The 23,391-nt window shown below is 47.0% G+C and overlaps 2 protein-coding genes and 1 long non-coding RNA gene across 5 annotated transcripts in view; 1 reads left to right on the plus strand and 2 right to left on the minus strand.

The window, feature by feature from the left end:
• The window catches only part of CIT (citron rho-interacting serine/threonine kinase), a 71,736-nt gene extending 63,361 nt beyond the window's left edge, over nucleotides 1–8,375 (plus strand). For both annotated transcript variants that reach the window (XM_018081963.3, XM_018081964.3), the window contains exons 41-47: nucleotides 1,391–1,499; nucleotides 1,626–1,754; nucleotides 2,386–2,466; nucleotides 3,071–3,149; nucleotides 3,262–3,450; nucleotides 4,287–4,590; nucleotides 5,049–8,375. In XM_018081963.3, the coding sequence (XP_017937452.1) occupies nucleotides 1,391–1,499; nucleotides 1,626–1,754; nucleotides 2,386–2,466; nucleotides 3,071–3,149; nucleotides 3,262–3,450; nucleotides 4,287–4,590; nucleotides 5,049–5,072 (915 nt within the window). In that variant the 3' untranslated portion in view covers nucleotides 5,073–8,375. The remainder of the gene's footprint in view (nucleotides 1–1,390; nucleotides 1,500–1,625; nucleotides 1,755–2,385; nucleotides 2,467–3,070; nucleotides 3,150–3,261; nucleotides 3,451–4,286; nucleotides 4,591–5,048) is intronic.
• LOC115307819 lies at nucleotides 6,729–8,852 on the minus strand. Its single transcript, XR_003916183.1, has 3 exons — nucleotides 8,616–8,852; nucleotides 6,892–6,942; nucleotides 6,729–6,793 (listed from the first exon to the last, which is right to left on the minus strand). It is a non-coding gene; the product is annotated as an uncharacterized LOC115307819 (long non-coding RNA).
• A 778-nt stretch (nucleotides 8,853–9,630) lies between these two features.
• PRKAB1 (protein kinase AMP-activated non-catalytic subunit beta 1) lies at nucleotides 9,631–20,916 on the minus strand. Of its 2 annotated transcripts, XM_018081948.1 has the most exons (10): nucleotides 20,865–20,916; nucleotides 20,705–20,775; nucleotides 19,913–20,029; nucleotides 16,954–17,122; nucleotides 15,932–16,098; nucleotides 14,198–14,291; nucleotides 13,105–13,219; nucleotides 11,806–11,939; nucleotides 11,242–11,310; nucleotides 9,631–11,160 (listed from the first exon to the last, which is right to left on the minus strand). In XM_018081948.1, the coding sequence occupies exons 4-10, from the start codon at nucleotides 17,110–17,112 to the stop codon at nucleotides 11,083–11,085; spliced, it is 816 nt and encodes a 271-aa protein (XP_017937437.1). In that variant the 5' UTR covers nucleotides 17,113–17,122; nucleotides 19,913–20,029; nucleotides 20,705–20,775; nucleotides 20,865–20,916; the 3' UTR covers nucleotides 9,631–11,082. The 2 variants fall into 2 exon arrangements, with proteins under 2 accessions (XP_017937437.1, XP_017937439.1); XM_018081950.1 differs by lacking the exons at nucleotides 19,913–20,029; nucleotides 20,705–20,775; nucleotides 20,865–20,916 and adding an exon at nucleotides 17,975–18,014.
• Nucleotides 20,917–23,391: the final 2,475 nt, after the last annotated feature.

Raw genomic sequence — 23,391 nt, forward strand, 5'->3', positions numbered from 1 at the left:
GGGATCTCTCCTCAGAACAAAGAGTTTAAACAGCCTTATGGCACCCAGAAACTCATGTCCTCTCCAATTCACAAATTAAGGGATGTTCCAGTCAAACTACACATCCCTGTGAGGATCTGCAGGTGGCTTTGAAGGCACTGGTTCAATTCACAGCCTGATTGAGGCTGTTATTCCCACCAAGTGCTACATGGGCACTGCAGGAGGGAAGCAGTGGGCACAGTCATGCAGATCTGGCCTCCTGAGGAGGAAAGACATGTCTTGGCACAAACAGTGCAAACCTGGAACATCTACAGGCATTGTAGCTGATACCAACTCCTGCTCACAATGGAGCAGCAGCCAGCAGGATTTACTGAGGATGTACAGCCCTGTCCTTTGACAAGGGAACATGCAAAGGCGTGTTTTAGAAGGCAAGTTTTCCTTATCTCCACTAATCCAGACAACTGAATTTAGATCCTAACAAGATGGCAGCAAGCCCAGAATATGCTCTTCTTTTCTGCCAACTAAATTTCCAGATAAGCTAGGAATTATGCAAGGAATCTTGTCCTCAGAAGATCTGGGCATCTGTGTGTTGTGTCAGGCTAACCTGCAGAGCTCTCCTAGCTGTGCAATCACAAGGCAGGTCTTGGACAACATCTCTGTGTAATGTTGTGCACAGAAGGAAGGAAGGAACGTTGTTTATGTTTGTCTTCCTTAACGAACCATCAAGCTGATCTCTGGAGTGTTAACAGCCAGGATGCTCTTGGGAGGATCATGGACATGCCTACTGACAAGAGTTCTGCTCCATGGGTTAGAAAGAGTTTGGGACTTGACTGGGGTCAGTCCTGCTGCAGTTGTCTGGGCAATTTTGTCTACCTTTCCAGCAGCTGCCCTGATTCATGGTGACTTCTAGGCTAGGAAGTGATTGTTCCAGCACAGCTACACTGCAGCTGGGGCAGTTCTGACAGATAAACTTCCCAGTGACAAGCCTGTCTTACAGCCCCAACTGCTCAGTCCTGGTCTTATGTCATCTCCAAGCCCTGTCCAGGCAGGCAGTCCTTGGCATGGCTGTCACCTACTGTAAGCAGGGAGCTGCTCCCTACTGCTCCAGAAAACTGAGCTGCAGAGCAGACAAGTGTCTTCCAGAACAGCATATTCTTCCAAAAGGAAGAGGATAATATTTGGCTTAGCACCTGGAGCTGAGCTGATATGCAAGTCTGTATTCAAGCAAGTATCACTTCCAACAAAACAATTCCTTTAACGAGAGGTTTTTTTCCATATGTGTTTGAGACTTTGACGTTGCCATCTCTCTCTTTATAAAGACATATGTGGCAGTTTACAATCTTCCAGACTAAGCATTATCTGTAAACTGCTACAGGGAACTAATATCTGTCCATACTGTCCTCTTTTCCAGGAGATTGAAACCTCGGAGCCTTGCAGCTGCATCCATTTGACCACTTACAGCATCATCATTGGAACCAACAAGTTCTATGAAATTGAGATGAAGCAGTACACGCTGGAGGGTAGGAGATAATTCCTGAGGAATGCTCCAAGTGGCTCCACAGATTCTTTTGGTGGGGCTGCTCTAAAACAGTTCAGGAAAAAGACATTGGTGTCAATCAAGGTGTTTTTCTCCATTCTCTTTGCAGAGTTCCTTGATAAAAATGACCACACTTTGGCCTCTGCTGTGTTTGCTGCTTCCACCAACAGTTTTCCAGTCAGCATCATCCAAGTGAACCCAGCGGGGCAGAGGGAGGAGTATCTGCTGTGTTTCCATGGTAGGTGGTGGATGGCTGTGCAGGTGTTGCACTACACCTGTTCTCTGGCACGTGAGATGCAGAAGTGCTGCTGGATTTTAGGCAGCCTGTTTCTGGCTTAAAAGTTCTTCCTGCTGTGGATCAGTTGCTGCACGTAGACTGTGCCTGAAGGAAGGACTGCAGCCAGTGGAGTTAAGTGCAAACAAGTCTTTGATTATCCTGATAAATGTTCAGGGGTTCTCAGACCTGAGCTTTGTCTGGTTCCCGTGCAGACAGATGAAATAAGAGAGGGTGTTATTCTTTTTGTGTAAGTGCTTTTGTTGCCCTCTTGGACAGTGTCATGGCAATGCACAGGAAGTCTTCAAAAGCAGTAATTCTGGGTGACTAATGGTAGGAGTCTGCAAATTGAATAATAACCTTACCTTAATGAGTACAGAGAGCCTCAGAACTGCAGCACCTTTTGGCCTGACAGTACTCCTACATCTCACCAATTCCATGTCAATTGGAGTAATTCACAACACTCCAGGATGTGCAAGATAATCTCTGCACCTTGTCCCTGATAAAAAGCCTGGGGTAACTGCCTTTGTCCCTTCAAAAAAAGGGAATAAAATTCAGGCACATGCTCATGACATGACATGGCTTTTCTTGGCAGAGTTTGGTGTCTTTGTGGATTCCTACGGAAGGCGCAGCAGGACAGACGACCTGAAGTGGAACCGCTTGCCCTTGGCTTTTGGTAGGTGTTGGGGGGCAGTCACTTGGATTATGGAATTATTGAAGCCTCCTCGTGGGATGGGTACTCTGCACTCAGCACTTCTGTTCCCTTCTCGCTTTCCCAATTCTATCAGAAACTATGGAGATTTCCCCACGATTTAAGCTCATCCAGATGGCAAAACCTTCTGAAGTATAAGCAATTTAAGGGAAACTAAACCAAAGTTACATTTCCTTAATTTTCCTAGTCTGACACTGACTGAACTGGCTAGTGCAATTTCTGATGATGCTTGCAAGTTTCTGAAATAGTCAAGAATATATGATGGCATTGTGGTTCCCTCAGGCTTTTCGTGCTGCCTAATGGGATTTTCTTCAGTTAATAGTCTGTTTTTAATGTCTTTTTCATGATACTTTGGTTAGTAAAGTCCTTGAGACACAGTTTCAAAGCAACAATTCTTTGAGCTCGCATCTCCCCCCTTAGTGATAGTGTCTGTGTCTTATTACAGAAAATGTATTCCTCAGTTTTCCCAGAGGGCTGTCAGGCTCTCTTGTACTCACTGATGTGATTTAGAAGTTTTTAATAGAGAATTTATTTTGTGTTTTTTCCCATCTTTGTGCTGCTCCTGCAGCCTACAGGGAGCCCTATCTGTTCGTGACCCACTTCAATTCCCTTGAAGTGATCGAGATTCAGGCACGAGCTTCTCTAGGGTAAGTTGTTCTCTTTTCACCCCCTTAAACAGCCTGTGGTGCAGAATATATGGACTTGCCAGGAAAAGGCAACCATTGCCATTGTAAAGACTTTTCCTGCAATTTTACCCAGAACTCCTGCACGAGCCCACTTGGAGATACCAAACCCACGGTACCTCGGGCCTGCCATCTCCTCAGGAGCGATCTACTTGGCCTCCTCCTACCAGGACAAGTTAAGGGTGATCTGCTGTAAGGGCAATCTGGTGAAGGAGACCAACAACGAGCAGCAGCAGCACCACAGAGGCTCCTCTGCCACGCGCAGGTACGGTGACATCGGGGTGTTACAGTCCCTCACGAGTAAACCTCACCCCTGATGTGGTGGAACAGATTCCCTTGTTCTGTTCTTAGAGAAGGAGGCTGGTGATAGCCTGTTACTGTAATGCTGGAGGAGAGTCACTGATGTTTTAAAACCCAGAAGGGAAAAAACTTCATCTCTCTAGGAAGATGGGGATAATCTCCACAAATGCTTTGTGATCTGCTGGTTTACTTTGATGTTGTGATCAAGCTCTGACTTTGAAGCTTGGTGACCTCAGATGCTGTTGATATGACACTAGACATGGGTTGGCTGTAACAAGCTCTAAAGCAAGAGCCCCTTCCTGTCAAATAATGACTCTGCCTCAGGCAGACAGCATTGGGAAGTTGTGATATGATACAGCACAACAGTGATACTTCACACAGGTGAATAAATACTGGGGCTGGTAGTGCCCCTCTGCACAGGAGACAGAGAAATCGAGGCTTGTAGCTCATCCCAACCTGGCCTGAACATCCCAGAAAATTCTGAGTGTGAAAATGCATATATCAAACTTCAGTGCATTTTTATATAAGAAGTGTATGGCTGAAGTGCACAAAAAGATGTCGTTTTCTGGCCTGTTCCACACACCTGACTTACATCAGCAATTCCTTAGAGGCACTTGACCCCTGTGGCTCATGATGGATACTCAGCTACCAAAGTGTCTCTGCACTGAGGGCTGATGCTGAGGCTTTTCACCTGAGCGCTGCTGGGCGTGTTATGGGGGAAAGTTACACTTTTGCCAAAAGAAAAGGTAACGGGAGGTTTTTGTCACTCAGCTGTTCCCATCCCTTGTTTTTGAATGACAGCAGCCCCAACAAGAGAGGCCCCCCCACCTACAACGAGCACATCACCAAGCGCGTCGCCTCCAGCCCGGGCCCCCCGGAAGGTCCCAGCCACCCTCGGGAGCCAAGCACACCCCACCGGTACCGCGAGGGCAGGACGGAGCTGCGGAGGGACAAGTCCCCTGGGAGACCTCTGGAGAGGGAGAAATCCCCAGGGCGGCTGCTGAGCACCCGCAGGGAGCGCTCCCCGGGACGACTGTTCGAGGACAGCAGCCGAGGCAGGATGCCTGTGAGTGGTGCCAGAACTCCTCTTGCTCAAGTCAATAAGGTAAGTCAGAAGCCTGGAGACTTCTCTGTTCTCAGGACAAGGCTTGTATGTACTGCAGAAGGGCTGGTGGGACTGTGAAGTACAAGAGCAAATCAAATCTCACCCCTCTGCTCCTCAAATTTAGTTAGAACAGAGCCCACATGGTGTCACTCTCTGGCTCTGTGACCATCTTCCCTGGGCTAGTTCTGTGACTGCAAATGCTGCTTGACTCTAGAACAGGTGAATTGACTATCAGAAATCAAGTGATAGAGGATTTGAAGGGGGTTAAGGTCTGGGCCTGCTGTGCTCAGTGGTGCTGACAGTGCCTGCCTGTCAGTGTTTTCGGATGATGCCCCCTGGCAGGAGGCAGGACTGTGTCCTGGCTCCATGGGAGCAGCAGGTGATGTTCTGCTGCTGGCACCTCGTGCCTGGGAGAGAAACATCTGTGACTTGTAACTGTGGTTTTATTTCCCTGCCAGGTCTGGGACCAGTCTTCAGTGTAAGTCTCAGCTAGACAAAGTTACTCATCTTGACCTGCAGGAAAAAAAGGAAATATACTGAGTATATGCACTCCATCTGTCTGCTGCCCAGTTCCCAAACAGCATTGCTGGGCCAAAGCTCGCTCCGCAGCGGGAGCCGTGGCGCTTCTGAAGATCCTTCGCAGCTCAGTTGATTTCTCTGCACTTTCCTGCACTCCTGTTTTTGCACTTTGTACTACTGTTACTCTTTCAAGCAGTTCATGAACTTTTTGTATCCACTTTAGTCCCTAGTAGATCATCAAGGAAATGGGACTAATGTCCCGCCCCAGGTCGTTACTGTGGTTAGCACCCCTTACCAGAGAGTTGGGCACAGTTCTGAGACGTGCTGGGAGCCCCTGATGGCCTGGAAACAGAAGGGCCAAGGTGAGTGAGTCTTTCAATAGGAGCTGTGGTTGGATGTTCTCCACAGAACATGAGAAAAAATTACTTCTGATTAGTCTGTTCACCTGCCACTTCTGAAAGTTATTTTGTTCTCACTAAAATTGCTCTAGAGCAGCTCTGATGGGGAGGGAAGATCTCTGCTTTAACCGACCCCCTGCCCGGCCCTGAGACAAAGTGCATTACCTATAAGCTACTGGGTTGTAAGACTTTATCCAGGTCTTCTGCATGACAGTTCACTGCATGCTGCTGCACCATCACTGGCTGCTCTCTCCTTTTAGGTTGCTTTGCTGAGTAGTGTATTGTACCTCACTTGTAAATTAACCGAAACCTTTAGATTACGCTGCAAAATAACCGTTACTCTGGAAATTTGGCAACGAAGAGTTAACAAGCCTTATTCTATGACAAGAGTTACAGTCACACCTGTGTTCTCCTCTCAGCACTGGACACGGTCCCTTCAGCAATGAGTCCTGCCAGCCTCAGCTCCCAGAGGGAGCAGCCCGGGCTGGCTCCTCCCATGAGCTGTAGCTTGTCCTACAATAAGATGTGGTGTGGTGGCACAGGACACCCACAGGGAGCAGCTCTGGCAGGTGCTGACACACCTTCGCTGCCGCCTGTCCGACCTCGAGCCTTTTATTGCTTCCTATTCTCTTTTGCTGTGAACATGAAGCAGAGAGCAAATGATTTTCAAAGCAGGTTTTTGACCATTCCCTCTGCAATAGCAACATCCTAAGTGAACAACCCTGTTCTTTACAACTGGGAAGAGCAAAACTGCATCCAATCTTCCCTTGGCACCACACTTAAAACTTCTGCTAGTCCCTTGCAAGCCTGTGCTAACCTGTTCTAGAAACCCATCAAAATTCCAATGCCTTGTCAGTGTCCTTTGGCGAGTTTCATGGATATTGTATTCAGTTCTCTTGTCTGTTGGGTTATTTTCAGTCAGATGATTTGGCAGGAAACTTGCTGAAAGTTTTTGTCTCCTGGTCTGAATATTTTGAAAGGTCACAGAGATCAGTCTTTAAAATCTTTGCATCTCATGGAAGATCTTCAAGACCTCAGAAATGGGCTTGTTGAGTCCTGAAAGTGTATATCTTGTGTCTTGTTCGTGAAATGCTTCCTGCTATAGAAATAGCTCAAAGGACTGTACATATTTACAAGAATCTTTATATTCGTAACAAAAGGGAATTGAATTGGTTTCTACTTTTTTATTGTAAACTGTGCGTTTTTCAACACTAGCTTTTTGTTTTACTGGTGGTTGTGGACAGCCATCTTCAGACACTGGAGGGCCCTCAGCTCAGTCCTCCTCGCTCCCATGAAGAAATATTGTAACATTAAATTGCAATTGAAGCTTGTTAGCATAAATGAGGTTTTAGGTCTCTAAAAGTACAGGATTTTTCTTCATTACCTTTTTATTATTGACAAGGGAGGGAACCAGAGGGCCAGTTCAAAGCTCCACCTGGAAAGTATTGAACTTTGTTGTTGAACAATAACCAAATAAAACAAATAACTATCTTGACTGGCATGGTGAAATGACGGCTTCCTTCTCCCTGGAGTCCCCCTGCCCATCCTGCCCCCTCCCAGCCCCGGGGCTGGGGAATCCACGGGTGTCACAGCTGACCTGAGACCTAACCCTGGCAATATTTAGCATTTAATACTCATCATTCCCTGAACAAGTAGTTGTAAGTGGCTTCACCAACCCCAAGCATGTTCACATGAACTACAACAGGTGGATTTATCCAAGTCCTTTCCTAGAGCAGCAGTCAGCTGCAAACACCTACAGCTAAATCCTGTCCTTGTGTGCTTCACCAGTGAGAGGGGTAGAGGTAAAACACGTGTGAGTATCTGGGAAAAGAGTGTTGCCCTGGTAAATGACCCCAAGCATCTTGAGCTGGAAAAAACCATCTTAATTAACAATAGTGTGATCTAATGTCAGGTTTGGGATTTATCCCAGCACCGTCCTGGTAGCAAAGTGGACAGAGACAGTTCCTCATCCCACTGCTGTAACATGCTGGTGCTTTAAGGCCTAATAGCTGCAACTTTAAAAAAAAAAGACCATTCACAAATCCAGTCAGATTGAGTACAACCTGCAGAGTTACTGTACAGCTCAACTTACACCTGCTGGGAAAACTTGCTAGATCAGACTTAAATGTAAATAACATCTATTTTTAACTGAACCAGTTTTTACAGGGTCTGAAGTATTCTTTCACAGGAAGAGGTTTTTAATATTCACACTGCTGCCTACAGTAACTTAATTTGTCCTCCTACTGTTCAGTGTTTTTGGTTCTGTGCACATACCCACCCCCTCAGCCCTGACAAAGGGCTTGTTGGAGGCTGTGGGGGTGGGTTACCAATGGCTCCTCTTACGTTTTGGTCTACATGACATTCTCCATGAAAAATGCTCTGCATAAACCCTGAGCTGCTTGATTTATCTATTGTGCCTACTATGATGTATATGATGAAATGCTGACTTGTTCAATGTTCCTTTATTTCTTTTACTGTGCACAAAGAATACTTATTTAAAGCTCATTGTTGCAGTCCTATGATGCATGATCCGAATTGTAACAAAACTAAACTAATCCAGAAACTGGTGGAGTAAAAAAAAAATTATTATTTATCGAGCCTTTTGATTCCCAAAAACCCTGCACAAATCCATGTCAGCTGGACCCCCAGAGGCTGTGCTGAAATTCATGGGGTCGGGGAGGGCAGGGAACTCTTGTTATTTCTGTACTGGTTTACTCCAGAGTCCCCAAAAGTGACTGTAACAAAAGTCTCTGCATCTACCTTAAAAAATGTGCTCTCCTAGCAACAGCCAAGAATAAACATAACAGCACAGACTGTGAGCTGTGGGTGGGGAATGTAAGTGAGCTAATAAATCCAACTCTTGATCCAGCTTTTGCCTTTGGAGGGAATTGATTCATCCCATTGCAATAAGGGAACACAGAGTGATTAATTCATTCACCCATCAAACAGAAAACAACCTATCAAAAACCAATAAAAAGACCCCAAAACCCACCCCCCCAGCAGAAACCAAAAATAAAAGCAGCCTTTACCTCTTCCTTCATTCGCTCTCCTGCAGATGTTCCTGGTGGAGAGAAAGGGATGGGGGGGCTGAGGGGGGCTGTGGCTTACCTGAGGAAGGGTGTGGCTGCTGGGAGTGTCAGTTGAGGCCACAGGTACCAGGGAACATCTCACCTCCATCACCTGGTGCCCCTGAGTGGAGAGGCCCTGGGGCCTGTGGGCAGCTGGGCTCGCTCATTCCAGGGGCAGGGAAGGGTGGAAGTGGTGATGGATCATCATTCCTGTGGGGCAGCAGCTGGTCACACAGCCTGGGCCCCCCACCCTGGGCCCTGAGTTCCCCCTACAGCTTTTTTGGGGCTGCAAAAGCTGATGGTGGCTGCAGCCCCTGTACCCAGTGCTCTGCCAGCTGAGACAGGGCAAGAGGCTGCAAAGCAAAAATTAAAATTAAAAAAAGAAAAAGGAACAAGCTTTTTATAAAATAATTGGTTCCATGCTGTGGTTCCACCACACCAGCACTGATAAGAGCCTGGAGTGAGTCATGCATATATGGAATTGGAAAAAAAATCCATAAAGCTTAGCCAGAACTAATGAGCCTGAATCCCTAAATGCTTCAGTCGTGCATGCTTTCACCTGCCTTTCTGTTCTCCATGTCTCAAGGTTTCAGCTCCTTTAGTCACTGACGTGAAAAATTTCTTTTGTAACTAGGAAAAAAAAAAAGAAAAACCAACCCAAACTTATTAAGCTACTGCTAAGCTTTTCTTCTAGCAAAAAAAAATTAGTTCAGGGTCACTCAAATAAGAAACTTGTGCTGTCATTTCCCTGCAGGCACTGAAAGCATTTAAGAGGCCTCCCTGCAGGACTTCTCTCTGCCAATACATTCTCACAGCCACTTTCTGTGAACACAGCTGAAAAAGTTCCCCTGCATCACAAATAAACACCAACACCTGTGTCTTCACTAAGTGCAAGTGGAGAAAGTGTTTCAAGCTGCATCTCTGAATGAAAAGCTTGCACAACCCACTGAGCCATAAAACTGCAACCAGGCAATCACAGGTTATAAAAAAATAACAACTCATGGAAGGCAAGGTTTCCAAAGATGGGAAGGGTAATAACAAAGCAAGTCACCCACTTCTCTTGAAAATGTTTTATTTGTTTCTAAAGAGGCTGAAAACAAAAGCAATTCTGTAGTTCAGAATACCAAATACTATCCATAGCACAGAATGAAGAAAAGAGTTTTCAGAGAAAACCATTGCACTGGACCCAGGTCTAACTCGGCTACTGGAGATATTGCAACAAGGCTGGTGAACAGACCCCAGGATGGCAAACCAGCCTCCCTCTGTGGCTGGTCCACTCTGCTGCAGCTCTGGCCCCACTCAGACTCCTCACAGATCAGTGCAGGGTGCTCTCCCCACAGTGGGACGGGGCTGGTTATCATTGGCACAGTCACGGTGCCCCAGGCACCAACACAAGCCAAGGGAAGGGCCCAGCAGGGCCTGGGGCACACTGGCAGCAGGTTTGCATTAATGTTGCATTTGTTTTGGGATAAAACAGGCTGTGAGTATCAAGTACAGGCAGCCTGGCATTACTTTGATCACTCAGAAAACAGAAACAGAATAAAAAATTGCCCAGCTCCAGCCCTGGCACAGAGGGCTGCGGTGCTGCTGCAGCCAACACGCTGCAACTGCGGACACCGAGGGGCAAGTTTGGCCACTGGGACACAGGACACTTACAGTCACCTTCAGGCTCTTACTGAGGAACTAATTCCTAAACTGAGTCCATCCATTTCCTTACAGCTACCTATGCCAGCTTAAGGAAGTCCTCATCAGTGACAGCAAGAGAAACCGGTTTCAAAAAGCAGGTTACTGCCAAGACACATTTACGATTTACAGAAAAATCCAGCCATTAAAAACAATTGTCTTTACCAGAAATTCCACAGGGGAAAAGTATTTCAGTTCTCCTGAAGAGAAAAACTACAGAGCTATTCACAGTAGAAACCGTGCACCCCAGTCTACCGTAAAATAATAACGAGCTTGTAGGTGATTATGTTGCTGATTTTGCCCAGAAAAGGCTGCTACAAAAACAGATCATCAATATTCACACTTACTTCAGCCACGCAAGTTTGGAACTTGCTACTGAAATGATTGTGTTTGATGAGCTATGGAAGCAGTAATAAGCTTGCTTTTGCTGAGTGTTATGCTCAAATCAGATTCCACAAGAATCCTGAACTTTCTAGACTTTGGGCTGACAGACTCAGAGCCTGCCTCGCTGCTAAAGCTCTTTGATCTGCTGCTGCCCTCACATTTTGCAGCCTAATTAAACTGGTGGTTTTTTTAACTGAGCTGACAATGGGCACTGACACCTTTGTCACCTGTCTAGTTGCCATGAAGCTGCCATTTCCAAGAACTTCCAAGGTGGTACTAGGAAAATAAGGCAAATACGGGAGAACCTGGAAGTCTCAGAAACAATATGAAATCAGAGTTCATTTGCTACAGCACAGAGCAGGAGTATGTTTGGTTAAGTGAAGCATTTTTTTCTGAGACTGCACTGGCCCAGAACAATTGGTCACAAACAACTACGATGCTCATATTGGCTTGTACAGCAAAGTAGTCACGTATTTCTTCTTGTAACGATGTGTAGCACTGAGCACCATCACTCCATCCTACAGGAGATGGAAAACAAGTGAGCATGTGACACAGATAACTAAATCTGCCCCCGTGGGGAACGTGCCCAGGCCTCTCACCTTGATGGAAAGCGCGTAGAGGTGGTTCAACATGACGTGGTTGGGTTCAGGGAGCAGAGCGGGATCGCACTGGGAAGAAGAGAAAGGGAGACAGTGTGAAAATAACAGAACTCACAGTTCACTCACCACAGCTGATGGGTGACAAACACTGTCTGTAACCAGCCATACCCCCAGTACAACACTGCTGCTTACCCTGAGCCCACCACAAACACAGTCACTGCTTCAGAACAACCCAGGACTCCTCTGGGTGAAACCCTCTTCATCCTCACCGTGACCATGAAACAAACAGCAACCACCTCTTATGTGCTTCTGGCTTCTTAACAGTTCAGAAGATTAAAGTTTTGGGAGAAAAACAGCAATCTAGTTCTCAACTTTGAAGAGAGTCAAGTAGAAAAATAAATTTACTTCAGATGAATCCATCTGGACATACATAATAAAAAACTTACCAACGTGGCAACTATCCGAAGGTTTTTCCTAAGCTGTCTCCTGTCTGTTCCCAGATTTTCTCCCCATCTGTTTCCACTCTCAAGGCCATTATTCAGCAAAACAAGCTAAAGTACTCACAGAAATGCCTGTGTCCTTGTTCAGGATGACCTGCAACAGGTGTGGGGGGAGAATAGGTGGTGACTTAAAGCGTTCCTCTGCCTTGCAAACATAGGGCTCCTGGTGATATGGTCCTGGGGGTGAACTTGACAGCTCTGCCAGAGAGATGGTAAATATTTTAATCTTAAATAGTCTGTAAGAACATCTGTTCTTTAGAGGTACCGAAAGAAATCAATGGCACCTAAGTACAACAACTGCAGCCACTGGTGCAGTGCCAGAGGATCAGTCACTGCCCAAGAGGAGATTTAAGATGCCAAAGTCTGACTTGAAACAAGCTGAGGATTTGGGCAGCAGAGTTCTGAGGGCCTGACTGCACTCCAGAACTCCTCTGTCATCTCTGCCCAGCACTTCTCCAGCAAACATTCCACAGTGCACAGGCTGCTCTGTGTTACCTCCGGGGGAACCACAAAAACACGATGTACCTGTGAAAGGAAACTGCTACTCCTGTACAGAGACAGGGTTATGGAAAGAGCTCCTCAGAGCCTAAACCAGTCTAAGGAAATGCTGCTACAGCACATGCAGGGAAGGCACCTACTAGAATCTCCTCCTGGCTTTGTCTCACAAATAACACTTTCTCCAAAAAGGGTTTGTCCAGGGCAAAAACCAACCAAACACACCTCCTGCCTCGGGCTCAAAGGAGGGGGTAAGGTACTGCTTCAGTCATGGTCTCCATCCCTGCAGAGCTCTGTAACAAGGCTGAGTTCAGACATGGCTCAAGCTAAATTCTACCTCTCTTCTGTTACACTAGAATATGAAACTTAAGACAAAAAAATGTTTGTATTATTCTAAGATACAGATAATTTTTATTACACTGTGAGAATATGATACATTCCCAAGCCTGTGTTAGCACTGCTAAATGCACCTAATTTCTACCTCTTAATGTGCAACTTCTGACCCCCTCAGCCACTTCCTTAGCAGAGGAAGATGGAATTAGGAGCAATGTAGGCTGTCAGCATTGGTTTCATGTGGTAAAGCAGAGACTGGTCCACCAAGGAGTGCCCTAAAAGCAGCCACTGCACATTGCAGGGGCAAAGAAACAGTTATTAAGCACCCATGAGCCCCTCCTCATCAGATCCACAATGCTGCTCTGTCAGAGGCTCCCTCTGTGCATTCCACATTCTTCCTTTGTGATTTGTGATTCCTGCTCACATCCACAAGTGTGGATTAATCTGTACTGGAGCTTTAACTCCAGATAAAAAGGAAAATGAAATTTTTAACAGCTCTAAAAAGTGTGACATAAAATTACCAATAAGCTCATACCAGACATGTCTGAACATTTCTGGGAGTCCACCATCAAAGCATCAAATACTTCAAAGTCAGTTTTCTTCACCTGGATGATGTTGTTGACAGTACCAAGCTGGCTGGTTACTACTGGCTGGGAAGAGGTAAGATACAAAAATCAGAATTAAAAAAGCTTGTAGGACTATTGGATTCTCAAAACCACACAATCAGCATTACCAAGGATGAGGTATATTGCTTTTAAAATATGATGGGACCAGATATGAAAAGAGCTCAGTTAGTTTTATGATAAGAGCAAATTCAGGATTAAGGACTGGGAGGGAAAAATGCCCATGGAACCTGCCAGGCCCACAGCACTTGGTCAATTCTTGGGCTACAGACAAGGAGAGGGTCAGGTCTGGGCTGAAGCTACCAGTGACACCAGGAGCTGAGCTTCACTTCCAGCTCTACAGGGCTTATGGAGCCAGGCTCAGACCTGCAAGGCCTGATGTGGGATGCAGCATGGCTGGTACTGCTGGTTTGCTACAAAGCTAAGGCTGGAGTTCAAGGCAGGGGGTTCCAAGAGCTGAATGTACTGTAAGGTAAATTCTGTAAGGTTTGCCAAGACAGCAAGAAGGAACCAGCAGGTGTGAATGCAGACTTCTGAAGCAGGTGAGGACTGCTGGGTGGGCTGGGGTCAAAATTCGTTTTATAGCACAGGAGGAAGAACAGGCCTGGTAGATTTTGGCACAATTACTGGACTACTAGAGCAGCAACAGCAACATCCTGGCACAGACAGGCAGCGCAGCACAGCGAGACCTGGGCTGTCAGCATTGCTACAGTGCTCTAAAAGGCACTTTGGCACCAGGCAAGAAAAGCTTGGCACTGCTTATAAACCAGTGGCCAAGAGATCCTGTCCCTCTTTTGTTACATCTCCTGCCTTCTGTGGTTCAGTCTGATGCTGCCACTACTCCAGCTGGGATCAGAAACCTCTCTCTCACCAGCTTGAACAGCCAGTTTCTGCTGTCAACTGATGCCTTCTTCTCTGAAAGGACCAGCTCTTGGGAGAGAAACCAGCCAGTTTCTCATCCTCAGGTGCATCAGTCAATAAATAGTGACTCAAAGCAAACATTACCTCTGCAGGATCATGTGTCCACTGCCCATCCACAAAGAACTTGTACTGGTGCTCTCCTTCTGGTAGGTCCAGGATTGCCACAAAGTTATTGTGACTGAAATTTAAGACAAACAATCAGCCCAGAAAGGCTCTGAAAAGTACATTGGTCTATAAACTGTGACACACAATGTGACACAGAGCACAAGCCTCTGTAACGTGCAAAACCTTAAAAAGGCAGTGCCACATTTAAGAGAATCTCTGCTGCAATCTGAAGGTAAAGAATCAATTATCATTAATGATAATTTCCTCAGTGACAGTAAGTTCCCCCACACTCCTGACATCAAGTAACTGGCACTGAGCTTTTGTAAAGTCACTCTCACATCTTCACATTACTTGTTAGGACACGAGACCTCATTTCATCTGTGAGACTCCTGCTGATGGAACAAGATCAGCTTTCTCCTATTTCCTTCCCTTTCAATATTTGCCATCATAAATTGCATTTCCCAAATGCCTATGAAATACATGAACAATGGTTGGATAAAAGCAGCAACTCGATACTTCTGAGTTACTCTGGGGCTGAAGAGCTGCTGCTTGGCAATCTACTCCTGTGCTGTGAACTTCCTGATTCTTCAGAAGGCTTTACCAGCATCTCAGAAAGCTGAGAAACAGTTGATGCTCAACTGCCACTTCCCTTCTGCTCAGGTATGGAGTGCAAGCATCCCACCACAGAGCTGGATGTGAAATTTCAGTTTGGAATAACAAGCACTCCTACTTGAGTGTACTGGGTTCAGTAATGTGATTTTATCCAGCCTCTAAAGAGGCATAAACACCCCTTTCCCAGAATGCATAATCTGACAACAGAAACAGAACAAACCTGTTTTTTTTTTCTCTTTTTGATAAAGAGATATTTTTATCCTTCTTCCATATTCATTTCACCATTTCCTGTCTCCCAGGCTTTCCACTTAAGAGTATGACAGCAATACTGATGTTCCACTGGCCTTTCTTCCAGCTCCTCTCTCAATAATTTATTTCACATGCACAGAACAATCTTCCCATGCCATTTTATCAGGCCACAGTGCTCCTCCCTCAAGTTTCCTTAGAAATTAAGACCCTTCTGCACCAATGACAGTGCAGGCAGCCACTCACTGAGATAAGACACACCAGGACTTGGTAGATCAGTCACTGTTGACAGACAACAGGGCTCAGATCAACAGTTAAAACTCAGATTCTCTGCCATACATTAAGTTTTAAATTTTTGAAAAACCCCCACATTGGTTTAAATGAAATACTTATTCAGGTACTAAAGAAGCAGAGCTCCAGAGCTCTCTGATAGGAAGAAGCAGTTGGGACCTTAATATGGATTTATTCTCTCATTTGTGCCGTGTCCCAGGCTCAGAGTTTCCTGGACCCTTTGAGCTGGAAAAAAGCCACTGATATGGCAAAGACATCCAGGTGTCATCAGAGACACTGTGCTTAGAACCAGCTTTCCCTTCCCCACCCCAGGCACAGACTGCACAACAGGGAGTGCTTTGGGTCATTCCTGTGTGGTGCCCAGGGAACAAATCACTCCTTTAAAACTGACACCCAGCTCAACTTCCCTCCTGTGCCACCTGAGAATCAAAAAGGCAGGTTCTTATCACAGGCTTGAGGAGCAGTAAATCCAAGCTCAATCCCCATCCACCCACTGACCACCTTTCTCACAGCACTGAGCTCTCCCAGTCCCTGAGGAGCACCACTGCAGCAGCAGTTTGTTACCTCCTTGTCAGGGGAATTTTGCTCCAGTTGTTGAAGGACCCTGACAAATAAACTTCTTTCCCTCCTCCAGTCCAGCGAAACACCGTGGGCCGAGCCTGAGTGGGGGTTTTATCATTCACCTCCAGGTCCTGCTGCCAAGCCAGAAACTCCTCTTTCTCCAGTGGAGCCTGCAAAAACAACGTCTGAATCTGAAAAGAATTCTTTCCTGGAACACTTAGGCAACCTGTGTTGTACTGAAGGCTTTTTCTGCCCTCAGGCATAATTCTCTAAGGTAAAAGTTCTACAAGTAGTTTTTGTCAGATGGAGAATATAAACTGCACTTCTAGATGCAGTTCACAAGTTCATTTGTACAATTGTGCAAAGATGCTAAAGCCTTCCAAATCTGCAGAAAGAGTGGAAGGCAAAACAATGCCACTGCCTCCAGCCCCAATTAGGTTAAAAAGAAATTACTTGAGATCACCAAAGCTTTCAAAATACACAGATATAAGAAAAGGAAGAAAAGTAAGGAGAAATACTTATGAAGCATTTAGATTGTACAAATACTGTAGGCACAGAATTAGAGCTGGCAGAAAGACCATGAGCTGCCTGTAGGAAACAGTTCTGTCCAGCAGCCAAAATCTAAGTGTAATTTTCTGTTAGATGTTCTTATGAAACACGATATGCAGCGAGACACTTCTAACAACCCACCTAACACTGAGTAAAAAAAATAACAGATCTTTTGATATGGAATAGACAGATAAAATGTCACTGGTAACTGCAAAGGCCTTAAGGATTCAAAGGAAGCTGGGGGGGGGTACTGTCCTTTGAGCCGGCTACTTTTCAGTTTTTCTCCACTCAGTTCTTGCTGGAAACCATGCCATTACACTCCTTATCAGTGCCCTCTCTCTCCCTGGCATGGGAAGCAAGGGGGATGGTCCCTTTGGTGTAAACTCAACAACAGAATCACTGTAGGTTGGTAACAAACAGCCCCACAACTGGCAGCAGCGCCAAGCCAGTAACGCTGAAAGACAAGAACAAATCACCTTCATTTCCTCTGAGTGGAACAAGTCTGCATCCTCAGGGCTGTCCATGAGGATCTTTGGCCGGTCCCCCTCCTTGGTGGCTCCTCCTGTGCCGTCCCCTCGGGCTCCTTTGTGCCCATGGCGCTCCAGCCCCGCCCGCTCGCTGCTCGTGTTCCCCATTTCCAAGGATCTAAAAGAGCAGGAAAAGCCCGGTTAACACAGGTTACTTTCGAAGCCAGAACATCAGCAGGCAGGAGAGCGAACTCATCAGTGGGCTTGGGCTGTGTGTCTGAGTTGAAGATCCCACACTCAGGACAAAGACACTAAGTGGCAATGTTAAGTACTCTCCACAATGTGCTACAGCTCAGTACCAGCGCACCTCTGCCAGGCTCACTCTAGAGGGTGGCCAAGCCGGTCTCTGTCAGCAGCACAAAAGTGCTGTGTCTTCCCAAGCCAAGGGCTTGTTCTTCGCCCTCTGCACACCCTGCACACAACGCTCCACCACATCAGCCGAAACATCAGTAGAACTTTCTGTCAGAACGCCTCGAAACCAGCCAAACGAAAACGTGACTTCACCGCAATAACGTTATCTCGGGTGTCACCCGCCGGGGGTGCCGAGAGCAGCTGGGAGGGGCTCTAAACACAGAATACGCTGAGTTGAAAGGGACCCACCAGGCTCATCGAGTGCCCTGCACACCCCAAAATCCCACCATGTTCCAAGAGCGTTGGAACGTGAGCTCCCTGAGCTCTGGCAGCCTCGGGGCCGTGACTACTGCCCTGAGGAGGGAACAGCGCTCCCTCACGGTCCCCGCTATTCCCCCGGAGAGGCAGAACGCACCGGATTACCCCAGCCCTTACTTCCGCCCCACACGGATGCGCGTGGGCGTCCCCTCGGGCAGCCCACACGGCGCGGCTCCGCAGGGGCCCAGCCCCGCCGGGGGCGGCAAGCCCGGTCCGGCAGCCCGGGGCAGGGTCGCCACAGCGCGCCGGCCCGGGTCCCCCACGGAACCCCCGCGCGGCCCCGCCGGGCCCCGCACCCCACCGCCCGCCGCTCCCGCCGCGGCTCTCCGCTTCCGCCCCGGTCCGGCTCCGCGGCTCGCCGCCGGGAACCGAGCCCCGGCGCCGGGGGTTCCGGTGCTGCTCCGCCCCCGGCTCCATCCCCGGTCCCTCCCGGTGCCAGGGGAAAACGGCTGCTCTCTCCTAGGAGCGTTGTGGATCCGCGGGGGAATTGCGTGTCCCCTCAGCGCCTGGATGGGCGCTGAGCCCCGCGGTCAGGGCGCGCTGGGACCATCGGCCCGCGAGGAAGCGCTGGTGGAGTCCGAGCCCTTAACTGATGAATGTTTCCCATATGAAATAACACTTATATATTTCTCTAGGAATTCCCAATCACACAATCTCGTTTTACCCTTTGCTCTTCACCAGCTGTCGCTGTCTTTCTTCTACTTTTCTAACACAGCATCAACCAGGTTGGAGAAGACCACTGAGGTCACCAAGTCCAACCTCTGACCCCACACCACCTTGTCACCCAGAGCATGGCACTGATGCCACATCCACGCTCTTCTCAAACACCTCCAGGGACGGTGACTCTGCCACCTCCCTGTGCAACCCGTAAACCTGAGCAGTGCACGTGCCCTGCATCACAGCTACTGAAGCTGCTTTTTCTTAATAACCAGCAGAAGCCACCTGCAAAAAGGCAGAAGGATTCCTACCAAGTTGAACTGTGTCCCGGTGGAATGCTGTTACACTGTGGGAAGAATTCTGTCGGGACAGACGGATTTCCTCTGCCCCACGGCGGACCCAGGGCTGGCTCCTGATCTGTCTTTGGTGTGTCTAACACCCCAGGCACAGGATAACCTGCCAGAGGGGTGCAAGGGCAACTTGTGCAGGCAGCTCTTCCCCAGCCCCTGCAGAACAGCTCCCTGATATAAAATGCAGCTGCTGTTATTTGGGTATTTCACACAGCTCAGTGCTCCTAAACTCCTGGTCTCCAAACTCAATCCTTGTGTTCTCCCCAAGTTCTTTTTTTGGCCAGTACCAGTGCACACACCTCTGTGTGTGCTGGCTGTGTCTGCAGTGCAGGGCTCCATCTCTTGCCATTGTGATGATCTGCACAACAGCCAGGCAGGCCCGTTGCAGGCAACAGGACCTTCACTTGGGGCCTGCCCTTACTTCTTTGCAATAGTTATTGATACTTCTGAGAACCACAGAGAGGTAATAAACTGCAGGGTAAGGACTGCTAATAGCTCTCGAGGCTGTGGTAACCAGTCTGTGGTAGGTTACAAGCATTATTCAGTTTAAAGTCTGATATTAAAATGTGGTGGTTCCTCCCTACACGGTGATGGATCTGTGTTGTGCTAAGTGCCAGAACCTTTGGGAGTTGCCTGTGTCCACGGCCTCTGTCCTGTCCACAGGTATGTCGGCCTCTTGCTGGCTTCTCCTCCCCCTTTTCCCCATGACTGCTTCCTTTTCAACCCCGATTCTTGTCTTCCCTCGCTGTGACTGGTGGGTGTGGGGGTAGCACAGTCCTGGAGCAATCAGCACAGAACTCATTTTGTGAGGTGCTGGTCCCCGTGAATATCAAGGGCAGGACGAAATTACACTGTGAAAACTAATTCATCCCCTGCCTCCTCATGGGCACGTCTGCAGGCACAGTCCTCACATTCACTGGGGTGCTGTTTTCTCCCATCAGCTTGAGTGGGAGCCCATTTCCCTCACAGCTGTTAATGCAGGAGATGTGGGAAGCAAGAGATTATCTAAAGACATGCCACAAGGCCCTGGCAGAGCTCATCCACCCACTGATTTTCTGGAACCCTGGAGTTTTGCTTCTCCCTTTAACAGCATCTATGACTTTATGCCTCCATCCATGCTTTCCAGCCTGAAAGGCATAAAAACTCCACCTCTTCTACTGCCTCCAGGACCAGCTTCTATGTTCCAAAGGAAGACTACAAAATATCTTTTCTACCACTGCCCCTTTACATACCTGTTTTAACCTTCCTTCTCTTAGTTCTAGATGAGGATGAAACAGATGGGAAGCTGGTTCACATTTTTCCATCAGGACTTCCACATGTGTCACAGATGAGGCTCCTTGTTAACTTCCCTAGTGAGAATGTCAGAGTGTCACTTGCCATTGAAATAATTTATCACAACAACTCTCTAGTTTTCTGAAATGCCACATCTCTCAGATGGGAGACACAGCAACAGGCTACTCAGGCTTAGCCCCCATTAAGCACTCCCAACACAGGGGGTAAAAGGATCAGGGGGAAAATGTAACTGAGTAATTCTGAATAAGAAATTCCCTTAAAAAAAAAAAAAAAGCACAGTCCACGTTTGGACTGTTCACAGCCCATAAATCAAGATAAAACTAATTGATTAAATGCTTTGTCTGGTGTCATGACTGTGCTACAACACCTCCTAGAGCCACGTGGGGTTTTAAAAGCAGATGCAGAATATGAAGAGCCACGTGGTCTCTGTTAATTACCACGACAGTAGCCACAAGCAAAACTCAGCTCCTTTTTCCCTCACTCACACCTACCTTCTTCAGTGAATATGAACTAGACCTGGCCTGACTATTAAATCTTACACAGAGCATCTTATTCAGAAATTAATTTTAAGGCAATTTGGTTCTTGGCTCGTAAGAGGATGAGATTCAGCAGACCTGGTCAAGGTTCTAACAATCATTACAGAGCACTTTTGGTGCTGTACGGGCTGAGGGGTCAAGTGAAGTGACAACATTACTACTGAGTCATTCTACCCCCTTGGAGATATCACTTACCATCTTTCTTCATCAGCTGACTCATTTTAAAAGAGAGTAAGGACCAAACAGGATCTGAGGTCAGGAGAGATCTGTTTAGGGGAATGCATATCTTGTATTAGATGGGGTGAAGAATGGCCTTACAGACCCTTTAGGCACAAAAGTGAGGGATGGCACTCACCAATCACTGTGCTTTAGGCCAGAATCTCTCCTTTTCACTGTTGGGATTATCTCCTGCAGTTGATTAAAATCAAAAAGCAGTTAAGCCCTCACTGAACACTGGTTGAAATGTGAAGAAGGGGCTGTCATGGCTCACTGTAATCACACAGCCTGCTCTGGTGTGCACCCCTTAATTTCAGTGGAGTTTCCCCTTCTCTTACCTCAGAGTAGGCGTCAAAAAAGAAATGCAGTGCCCTATAGCCTCATACCACACAGTTTAAAGTCCTGAAGAATCAGTTGATATCTGGCAAAGTTCTTTTTTCTTGCCATGATCCAAGCTTACTTAGCCAGAGAGAAGTCTCTGCAAGTGAAGTGAAAGCTGACTCAGCCCTACAGCGAGATATGACAAACCCAGAGGAGCCATCCTCAGACATGAGCTGGTGGATCAAATTCAGACATGCCATCAATCCCATTTTATGGGACACATGAGCAAGTGCTTCTTGTAGCTTCTGTGCCATGGAGAGTGAGCTAGGTAGGAGCAGCAACAGAACTTACCCTGGAGTTCAAGACAGGATAAATTTAACTGCAAAAACCTTCTGGTTAAATTCCTTATTATCATATCCCATTTTACCTTGGGGTTCCAGGTTTGTTCCTCCATTTTTACACTGGCCCCCTCCTCCTTCCAGGTCACTTCTGAATTTAGCCCACTTTGCCAGGCTGCCAGGGAGTGCTGCAGAGGAAGTCAGGCAGCCTCCTTAAAGGCTCACTCACATTTCAGGGACATTGCACACACTTGGCTGTGCGTGCAGAACATGCCGTTGTGCCTGGGAGATGGAAAACTGGGAGCACACACAAAAATCCCCCCCAAACCACTGCATGCCTTCCCTACTCCAACACTGTACACCTTCCCAGACCTGCTAGTTAAAAATGAGGTTGGAAATGGGAGGATTACAAGAGGGAACCAACATTCAGGTAGTGTTTCAGCCTGAAGGGTTAATGTCAGCCAGAAGCCTGTGCCTTCTGGGGGCTCTGACTCTGCATGGAGGTATCTCCTCCAAAGTCAGGGTAGGTTCCACATCTGTTCAAGGATGCCTTGCAGAATTTAGTCCTTTAAATGCCTCATCTAGTGCATGTGCACACACAATCACACAAAGTAAAAACTAACTGGGTAGATGACCCTGTCTCTCCCCCTACTGAGGCAAATCAGTGGCAAAATCCATCTTAAATAACTGGCAGACTGAGTTAGGCTCTGTTAGGGGAATGAGCCTAGAAGAGATGCTTGCACACTGTTCCAGCAGATGCACCTGGACTGAAGCTGGGAGTGATGGACACTGGGGCAGCAATCACATACAACCTATCTCCAGGCTGAAAGGCAGAACACAGGTCACACTGTGAGCCCATTTTGAAAGATACAGATACAAAACAACAACTTCTGGAGCCTCACTGCTTATGGATTCTGGTTGCAACCACATAAATTGAAGAGCCAGTGCTGATCTTCAAGTCATAAGCTGTAAACTGCTGGGTGTGCCTGCAGGGAGGCACACTAAGAATTTCATTTCATATTGTCCCCTTGATTTTTTTTTTTTGCCCTGCAATCTGATGAAGCTCACACCACATGTTGTTTAAGTGTCTGGCTGACTCCCTTCACATGGCAGCAAAGAACCCCCACTTATATTTAGAAGTCCTCTTCTAGGGTTACATATCAAGATACATGCATGGTGCTGTTTTGCAGAATGCAGCTGCCCCCTAAGAAGCAAAAGATGCCAACATGATCCAGGAGCTGAGGCCAGCAATTTCAAGTTTCCATCTGTCTCTGCCTGTAATATGTGCAGGAGAGAAAAGAGAGCTGGACTTCAGGCATTAACTGGTGCCTTCATCCTGCAAGAACACTGCATCGAAAATGTTGCCTGAGGCAGCTTTGTGGAAGGAAGTGTCTGTTCACTTGCCCAAGACACACAAGTTGAAATATGTTTTACTGCTTCCCAGTTCCCCCTGTTTAATCAAATAACATCATTCAGTACATATATATGAGAGTTGGTTTTTTTCCCACCAAAAAATGGCTGGTCCAATGCAGAATAATGGACCAATAATCCAAATCTAGATGCATGACAATGAAAAACAGGGAATTTCCAGAGCCTATCAGAGATAATGAAATTTGTATATATGCCCCTCAAAACATGAAACAGGCACTAATTCCTCAGTCAGACAACTGCCTTCCACACCCACTGCTGTCACCAGGGCTTTGCTGTTTGGGTAGTAAAATGTCATTTAGGCTCCCTATGTTTGATGCCTCCTTTGTATGGGTCTGTCACACCTATAACAGAATGGTGTGGTTGTACAAGGACTATTTCCAGCATAAGCTGCACTTCTCAAACATGGCTGAAAATTTATGTTAACGTAAATAAATGAAGAGAATCGGTACCAGTACATTAGTAAAACAAAAATAAGATTACCTATGACACAGAAGCACTAAGGACATTAGAGGAATTGCTGCATTCTCCCTTCTCTGTCACATTAAGTGGTTTAATATAAAGCCTTTATTTTTATAC

The sequence above is a fragment of the Manacus vitellinus genome, unplaced genomic scaffold, assembly GCF_001715985.3.
Source record: "Manacus vitellinus isolate BGI_N305 unplaced genomic scaffold, ASM171598v3 scaffold_58_pilon, whole genome shotgun sequence".
Taxonomy (NCBI): domain Eukaryota; kingdom Metazoa; phylum Chordata; class Aves; order Passeriformes; family Pipridae; genus Manacus; species Manacus vitellinus.

Bases quoted from the DNA above. Each gene is read 5' to 3' on its own strand.
- PRKAB1 (XM_018081948.1), bottom strand. From the start codon at position 17,112: ATGGGGAACACGAGCAGCGAGCGGGCGGGGCTGGAGCGCCATGGGCAC. The intron at 14,292-15,931 runs GTAACAAACTGC...CTTAAATTTCAG, and splicing joins AAAATTCCCCTGACAAGGAG to TCACAATAACTTTGTGGCAA. The intron at 11,161-11,241 runs GTGAGAGGCCTG...CATCTCCTGTAG, and splicing joins TCTACGCGCTTTCCATCAAG to GATGGAGTGATGGTGCTCAG.